The 8497-nt window shown below is 46.8% G+C and overlaps 1 protein-coding gene across 1 annotated transcript; it reads right to left on the reverse strand.

The window, feature by feature from the left end:
* Nucleotides 1–397: 397 nt before the first annotated feature.
* On the reverse strand, nucleotides 398–8076 carry LOC133152968 (delta-like protein D). The gene is made up of 12 exons (XM_061276963.1): nucleotides 7578–8076; nucleotides 7115–7423; nucleotides 6416–6476; nucleotides 5667–5924; nucleotides 4216–4276; nucleotides 3979–4109; nucleotides 3722–3891; nucleotides 3419–3635; nucleotides 3135–3311; nucleotides 2309–3044; nucleotides 1949–2210; nucleotides 398–1815 (listed from the first exon to the last, which is right to left on the reverse strand). Exons 1-12 carry the CDS (start codon nucleotides 7629–7631, stop codon nucleotides 1810–1812), a joined length of 2442 nt encoding a protein of 813 aa, XP_061132947.1. The 5' UTR covers nucleotides 7632–8076; the 3' UTR covers nucleotides 398–1809.
* Nucleotides 8077–8497: the final 421 nt, after the last annotated feature.

Genomic DNA, 8497 nt, shown 5'->3' on the forward strand with positions numbered 1-8497 from the left:
TCGTGGGAAATAAATTGTTTCCATTTCGCGTACGTTTTTTTTGGTCACGCATATGACGTTTGAGCCATTACACTTTGGCCAAACATGAATACAGGCATTCCAACACAGATGTCCTAATATTTCCTCTTTTATTATGGAAAAATATGTCACTGTTTTCCAGTAATAAAAATGACAGGCTCTGTACATACAACTTTTCTTTTAAATACAACACAGTCACAGTGGTCTCAAGTGCCTAACAAAAACATACATACATGCATACATACATACATACATACATACATACATACATACATACATACATACATACATACATACATACATACATACATACATACATACATACATACATACATACATACATACATACATACATACATACATACATACATACATACATACATACATACATACATACATACATACATACATACATACATACATACATACATACATACATACATACATACATACATACATACATACATACATACATACATACATACATACATACATACATACATACATACATACATACATCAAATAAAAAAAACAATCAAACTTAAATTACAACACAAAATATCACACCAAATTGTAACACAAATAATAATTAAATTAAAACAACATCTTTGTTCCAATAATAAAAAAATAAGATTAAAAACATAAATCGCATGATGCTAACCAACAATGAGCAAGCAAGGACGATGGTGGCTAAATGATGACTGGCTAGTGGCTAACAGTTGAAAACACAGGTGACCTCATCTGCGCTCGCATACTCTCAAAAACGCACGTTACGAACATATACCCCCGTAGTGCAAGGAGGTCTCGGCAGTTCGGACGACTCCTTCATAGTTTGACATAGTCACACGACAGCGCCAGAAGTTGTGACAAACAACTCTACAGTGGTAATAAAACATCCCATGAACTGTGTTTGATTACTTTCAGTGACTTTTTGCTTGTAGGTTCTGCTTGTAATATTGATGAATAGTTTGCCAAAAACATTGCCCTGTGTATCCAAACCTTCAGGGTCAGGGGCCAGTATGGCCCAACAGGATCCATGTTGAATCAATTTGCAGTCACTACTCTTCAGTTCTGCTGAGAACCAGCTCAGCCGACGGAGCCTGTCAGGGCTGCAGACTTATACGATGTGAAGTCGGAGCACTTGTGTTCTTAAAAGAAAATTCTGTTATCTTTTGTAAAGTTGGCTACAGCTGAGACTACTGCACCGTGGAAAGATTTCCACCCTTGCCATGTCCACACTGTCCTTTGTAGCACTGCACAGAACATGCACTGTCATCCTTGACACTGTACCTTAATAATGAAAAGCTGAAGTTCTCAGTACTCCAAAGGTACTACTCTATTCATTCAATCAGTACTCCACGGTACTACTATTTCTTCATCCAAGTCAACGCTCCCTTGCTTATCAAGAGCAAACAAATGGAGTCCACCTCAATGCCCATAGTCTATCTGGAGCTCGTCCATCGTCTTTCAGCAAAAGTCACTGGATAGCATGAGTACTTTGTCCACCATTGTTTCAAATTTGAACAAGGCCTGCACTACTTTGGGAGCTTGGAAGATAGTGCTGAGCATCAAAGTATGAAGCCGACGTCCTCATCTGAGATCAGCATTGTCCAACATTCACTGACTGGTTCAGTGGCACCTTGGCTCCAAGATCCTTGGGTAAATTCCAGGCAACAGCAGCAAACCGCGGGAGTAAAACCTCCCGGAGACAAGCTGAGCTGTACTGCTCAGGGTTAGCGAGGACCACCATCGTCCAGAGGGACCTGGTTGGAAATTGGTCCAGAAGGGGTATCATACCTGAAAGATGAATGACATTTTCACAAATGAGAAACATTTCATTGCAAAACGAGTCAATGGAAACGACTGGCTGGTTTTACTAAAGTTAATTTCAATGCCAGTGTAAGTCAGTATGCAAGAAATTACGTCTCACCTCTGTAGCGATTAAACACTCGTCTTTCTGGTCCGAGATGACGTACACAGACTGGTATTTGGTGTCTGTGGCGCACTGGTACTTGCTCTCACCACTGGCATTGCAGTGATATTCCACGTCACAGCTTGACTGGTACTTGACATCACTGGACGATTGGTATTTAAGATCACCGGCAGCGTGTTGGTTCAGATCGTAGGACGACCGATACACGGTTTCGCTGCAGCTCGGTGACTCTTCCACTTGTTTCTCTTCTGAGGCGTCACTGCAGGACAAAGATGAAGGTACGGTATTTTAGGAATTGAAGTGTATAAATATTTGATTCATTTCTAAGCTTGATTTTGGAGTTTGACCACAACATACCTGTTTTGTCTCTTCCTGCATATTTCCTCAGTATCAAACTCTTCCAGCAGATCACATTTCACTTCTGGTCCATCATGTTCTTCCTGGTTGCACAGTGACGCCTCCTCAGGCCGCAGCTCATGTACAAGATTGTACTCCACGCTAGAGTAGCGAGTCTTAAAGCCTTGCTTCTCCGATCCGCCGAGTCCATTAAGCCCACCGATCCCACTCAGGCCAGCAAGTGAACCAGCTAGCTCGGAATGGTAATCGACCTTTTTATTTGTGTTTTTAATGGACGTGGTCGTCACGGTGACCAGCTCCTTGTCACTGCGGAGGCAATTGGTGGTGGTCAGGTTGTTCATGGTTTCGTGGCTGTCGCTTCGGACGCTGTCGCTGCGATGACTGTGCCTCTCCTGGAGCTTGACCCGAGCGTAGACCACTAACACTGAGCAACCGATGAGAATCACCAGAACTAGGAAGACGCCAGCGCACACGGCAGTCCAGGGGAAACCGCTGTCATCATCGTCGTCATCGGCAAAGATTTCGCTTTCCAGTGAGGAATATCGTCTGTCCGGTCCATCCACTACTGGCTGACCCTTGGGAACTTCTGGTAAGAGGAACTGGCAGTTGTGCCCGCCGTAGCCTGGCACACAGGCGCACACATAGCGGCCGCCACGTTCGTGGCAAGTGGCTCCATTGTGGCATGGATTGTGAGCACAGCGGGAGATGGGGGAACTGCAGTTTTTGCCGGTATAACCTGCACAAGAATCCAGTTTTAGGAATCTGCTTGTGTACATAGTATACTCGAAAACAACACAGGGAAGTCACTTTGAATATGGAATCATACCTGGAGGGCAGTTGCACGTGTAGCCATTGGCTCCCTCCTGGCATGTCCCACCATTCTGACAAGGTAAAGACAGACAAAGTCCATGGAGGATGCTGCTACTGTCTTCACAGTTGCTACCAGAAAACCCTTCAGGACACTGACAGAGGTACGAGTTCACCAAATCCACACATTTTGCTCCTAAGAGGGAAAAGTAGGAAGAGGTCAGCGTCAAAATCACTGATATTTCACTTGTCATTGGAGTTGGTAATGATGCCGGACTGATAAGCAAGTGGAGGAATGCGTACCATTCAAGCAGGGGTTGGACGAGCAGTGGTCGATTTTTTTTTCACAGTTGAATCCAGCGTATCCCAAGGGGCACTGGCAGAAGTAGCCCCCCTCCGGATTGTCAACACAGCGTCCGTCGTTGAAGCAAGGCCCATCCGCACAGCTACTGGCACTCAACTCACAGTTGTTGCCATAGAAACCAGGTAGGCAGGTGCACTTATAGCTATCATCTTGGTCCTATTTTAGAGAGAAGGTAAATGATTGCTTACTTTCTAGTTCTCGGTTTACGTTTTTATTGACAGCTGTCTTTTATTGCTACTTACAGAGCAGCTGCCGCCATTGCGACAGGGGTTTCCAGAACATTCATTGACTTCGATCTCGCAGCTTGCACCTGTATAGCCGGGGGGACAGGAGCAAGTGTAGCTACCCTGGCCAGTGTTGGTACACGTGGCACCGTTGAGACACGGCTTGTGGTGTGTGCAGTAGTTGAGATCTAGAAACAGCAATTTTAAAAAAAAATCAGATAACTTCAATCTTAGAGGATGAAGAGAAACTAAATGCAAAAATTCAAGAGACTCACCCTGGTTGCAGAAGAGGCCACCCCATCCCTCCTGGCAGTTACACTGCCAGGGTTGTTGGCACGTACCATGGAGGCAGCCCGGGTAACGGATACAGTCATCACAGTAACGACCGCTGAATCCCACACGGCACCTGGAACCCACCATGAATCAAATGCCGTTAGAAACAAAGCCAGGACAAACACACCCGAGTGTGAGGAAAGTGTCTGTTAAAAATGGGACGCCATTTCACAACTTACTTGCATTCTCCGGGTTTCTCACAGAAGCCATGATCTTCATCACAGCCAGGAAGACAAATTGCTGCAGAGGAAAAAGAAAACAAAAAGGTGAGTAAAGCAAAATGGAGCCATCACCTCAGCCGCCTTATCTATTTGTTTCTTCTGTGGGCTGTTTAGTTGCTTTCCTGCCATTTCCTTTACCCGCTCACCTGGCTCTCGGTCTTTCGTTCTACATTTTGAGCCACTGATAGGAGGCCAATAAAAACGCAGCTGCCACAGCGCAAAACAGTCAAACAACAGGAGGAATTAGGGGTCAGGAGGCCATTCCCGATAAAGACTACTCACTGCAGAGTATTAGTTTAGAGTGTGCTGCACAATTTGCTGGACTGTTTACCTTCAGGACTTCGCCGCTACGGTGGCTTTGGACCAAAGCCCCTCCCTCCTTTGGTGTCCAAAGGCACCATAGCAGCCAACAGGCCCTCTCTATTAACATGGTTGCTGTCCAACACAAAAGCATCCTACACAAAGACGCCTTTCTCCCTCTTGACTGTGAATCTGAAGTCTCTTTTTCTCACCCGTGCCCACCCCCCTCCCACCGACCACCACCTACACAACTGTACACCTATCGCGCCCTCTCCAATCTGTTTCTCCCCCCTTCTCCCATCATTCTGTCCTATTTCTGCTACTTTTCCTCTCGCCTTCAGCATCCCTCCTTTCCTCCTCCCATCTCTCCTCTCACCCAGCCCCCCATGGCCCCCACCCCCTTTCCAACCACCTCTCTCCCAGGGCCAGCTGGTCTGTGTGGAGCTAACCACCAGACAGCTGCTCCATTGTCTCCTCGCACCGAGCAGCTGCCCCCTGAACAACAATACACAGCCCCGCTTGGCCAATCACCGGCTCGGGCCACAACAATGCAGGACCACCACTTGGCCAATCGGGGAGGAGTTTTGGGGGTGAGGAGGCCCCAGTGGTCTAATGGAAGGCACGCGGCGTGTGAATTACTGAGGAGCCACTGCGGCTCATTAGAATGGAGGCCTCTGGTGCTTGGGGATAACTAACTGACGCCTGTTGCACACGGGCTCTGCATTAGGACATAGAGAGGGGGGGGGGGGGGGGGTCCTTGAACAGTAGCGACAGCCAAGTGACTGTTGGAGTATCTAACTTTATAAATGGCTAACGACTGGATGCCATTTGAAGCCATTATCATAGGTCAAGTTTTGAGGCATGATTGATGTATTTTGCATTCTTCTATCTACACCGAGCACTCTTAGTGAATTTAAATAGTAAGTATATTAGTAACAGGAGGAACATCATTGCACCAGTTAGATCCAGTTAGAATATTTTGCATTCTTCTATCTACACCGAGCACTCTTAGTGAATTTAAATAGTAAGTACATTAGTAACAGGAGGAACATCATTGCACCAGTTAGATCCCATGCGGGCTGGATGTAAACAAATCAGAAGAGACTTACGTTCAGTGCAGTACTGTCCCTTCCAGCCAGAATTGCAAATGATCTCGCCACGCTCTCCACAGGTGAAGTGTCCAAAGGCATCGTCTCGGGGTCGACAGAACACGGAGCATCCCTCGCCATAATAATGCTCGTCACACAGGAAGCGGTAGGAATATCGTAGCTCCGTCCTCCCGGCTGTCTGCATGTCTTTGAACCATTCCTCTCCCACTGTCAAGTGACGCTGAGTGGTTATGCGGCTGATGAGGTGCTCTGGATTGTCTGGAAAAATCAACCACATAACAACTCGTTGATCATTTCTTTTTAACACGTTTTATCCTGCATATTATTGTCGCGTTTCAAAACACCACCTTTTTTTTTAAAATGGCTACACATCTATTTTACGCTGTGACCATTGTATTTTGCTTTATCACCACACTGCTGAGCTGTGGTCAGTTAGACATCATCAGGACTTGCAGGTGACACCTGCCCAGAGTGTATCCTTTAGCTCACATGTTACAGCCACCTTTGTTTGCCTAACTAATGTAACGGAGTGAGTGTCATTATTATCATGCCCACTCTTAATTCTTTGTCCACTCTCCTTTGAACTCAGAATTAAGTTATTAATCCAGATATTGAATGACAAGTTATTCTTTCCAGCATCAATGACTGAGTTAAGTGAAAAAAAGGGCCATTAAAGAAGAAAACATTGCCACAATTAGCCTGCTGGCGTGTCTTCAGGTTACACTGCTGCTTCGCTGGCTGTCACCCACCTGTTGCCAGGTCGTCCAGGGAGTCTGTGTGCAGAGCCTCAATGATCAGTGAAAATGTCCCCTGGGGTAGAAAAAAAAAAGAGACAAGGAGAGTCAACAGCTGCTCAGCCTGCAGAGCCACGTGAAGTAGGGGGTGGGGGGGTGGGGGGTTAGTGCAATAGTGACGCCTCCCAATAAACTTCATAGCCTCATTGAACGGTCTTGATTAGGGGCCTAATAAGGCTCACGACTACCTGCTTCCCTTTCACGACCCTGCTACTATCGCACTAGGGCTCCGTCGTGAAGCAAACGAGGCGGAATTTCACGCTGCGCTGCCAATGATGTGCCAACTCGGAGGATGTTAAATTTCCCACCACGCCTGGCTGGAGAAAAGCATTTGGTGAAAACACCACCCGACCCAACCCCAAACACCCCCGCACCCCCCCTGCGCCCGCAACACCCCCGACACCCCCTAGCCCACAAACACATACACACTACAATAGACCTTCTCACACACTGTTGACAAAGACCCTCACAATTTTGGGAGCATCTGCTGCGGTTTGCACCCTTTAGGACAAATGCGCTCCGATCGAATTTAAACGAAAGAAGAAATCGCTCTATTAGCTTCACTACTGCGTAAATCTAAAACAATGGCAACAATATTTTTTTTTTTTTAAATGATTAAACCTGAGAAATATCATTACTGTCTGAGTCACTCACCGGCCATGTGAAGCCGAAATTGAAGCGTATCGGATTGGTGAAGGTGTCCGCGTTGGTCTCGGGCACATGGAAGGAGTTGGAACCCAGAACTGGGGTCACCGCTCCGCCGTATGTGCAGGGGGGCTCAGGGGACACGTTGGCCTGGTAGTGCTTCAAACAAATCCGGAAGAACGTCTTGCACTCGCACTGCTGGTGGCCCGGCTGGCGAGCCGAACTGCCGCCGCCGGGGCAACAGTTGTTGTTCCCCGCCACACCTTTCTTGTTTAGAAACTCCTGCAGTTTCAGCTCAAACACCCCCGAGCACAAAACCTAAAGTGATAGGTAATATAAGAAACAAGCAGACAAACAATCATAAGGATGCTGTCATTTAGGCGCGTTAATAATAAAAAACAATTACAGGAAAATCGGCGCGTAAAAACGCAGCCAGTGCGCGCGATGCCGTTAAATCGTTGTTATACAATACCTGGCAGGTGAAAAAGGAGAGAGTGACAACCAAGGATAAACACAGGCGTCCCATTGTGTTGACAGCCCGTTCAAAACAATCGCTCAAAGATCCACAGGTTGGTGCAGCTTGACTCAAAAAAACATGGAGAAAGTTTGGAGGGTTCTTCCTTCAGTCAGAATTCACTTTCCTTCTGATTGTCTTCTATTTTCCCATACGAGCCTCTGTTGTTTAGTTTAGTTTAGTTTTGTCAGTAAATAATCCACAACAGAATGATCCTTGAGGGAAATCCCTGTTTGAAATAATTCCATATAATCTTGCGCAAAAAAAGGTGGGCGTCCTTGTTGTTTCCTCCCTCTTGATTGATGAAATGCGGGTCCCAAGTGAGGAAAACAAGCCTTTCTTGGTCTCACCCGGGTTAACAGTGTGTGTGTGTCTGATGGCTCTACGCTCCTGTACAGGCTTTTATATCAGACCAGTGCGCTCAGGGTAATAAGATGCAAATAAGCCCCTCTGCTCCTCTTTTCTCCCTCCCTCCACCACCACAAGTCCGCCCCGGGGCCATCACAAAAAGGGGGGTTGGGGGGTGCACACAACTTATTTCTAGGCCCACCCCCTCCTCGCTTTTCTCTTTTTCCTCAAAGGAACACACCAAATGGCTCTAGAGAGCTGTTAAATGTACAACAACCTATCGCTTCCCCTCCTTATACCCCCATCCTTCTCCATTTACATTCCGGCATTTTTTTTTAAGACCACGAAACCATTGCGCACGGCTGAAGCGCGGAATGGGCCGACCCTGTACCCCGAATTGGGGTTACATTGTACGGAAAGCCCGCCCGGTACACCCCCGAGGGACAAGCTCATAGTCCGCGTTCACCTCGGACCATCTGCCGGGCCACATTCCTACAGTGTAATAATCTCTGGCGCAGCTTTCACATGTT

Source organism: Syngnathus typhle, linkage group LG4 (genome assembly GCF_033458585.1).
Source record: "Syngnathus typhle isolate RoL2023-S1 ecotype Sweden linkage group LG4, RoL_Styp_1.0, whole genome shotgun sequence".
NCBI classification, from domain to species: domain Eukaryota; kingdom Metazoa; phylum Chordata; class Actinopteri; order Syngnathiformes; family Syngnathidae; genus Syngnathus; species Syngnathus typhle.

Bases quoted from the DNA above. Each gene is read 5' to 3' on its own strand.
- LOC133152968 (XM_061276963.1), bottom strand. From the start codon at position 7,631: ATGGGACGCCTGTGTTTATCCTTGGTTGTCACTCTCTCCTTTTTCACC. The intron at 4,110-4,215 runs GTAAGTTGTGAA...GGTGGGTTCCAG, and splicing joins GAGAAACCCGGAGAATGCAA to GTGCCGTGTGGGATTCAGCG. The intron at 3,636-3,721 runs GTAAGTAGCAAT...TCTCTAAAATAG, and splicing joins GCAATGGCGGCAGCTGCTCT to GACCAAGATGATAGCTATAA.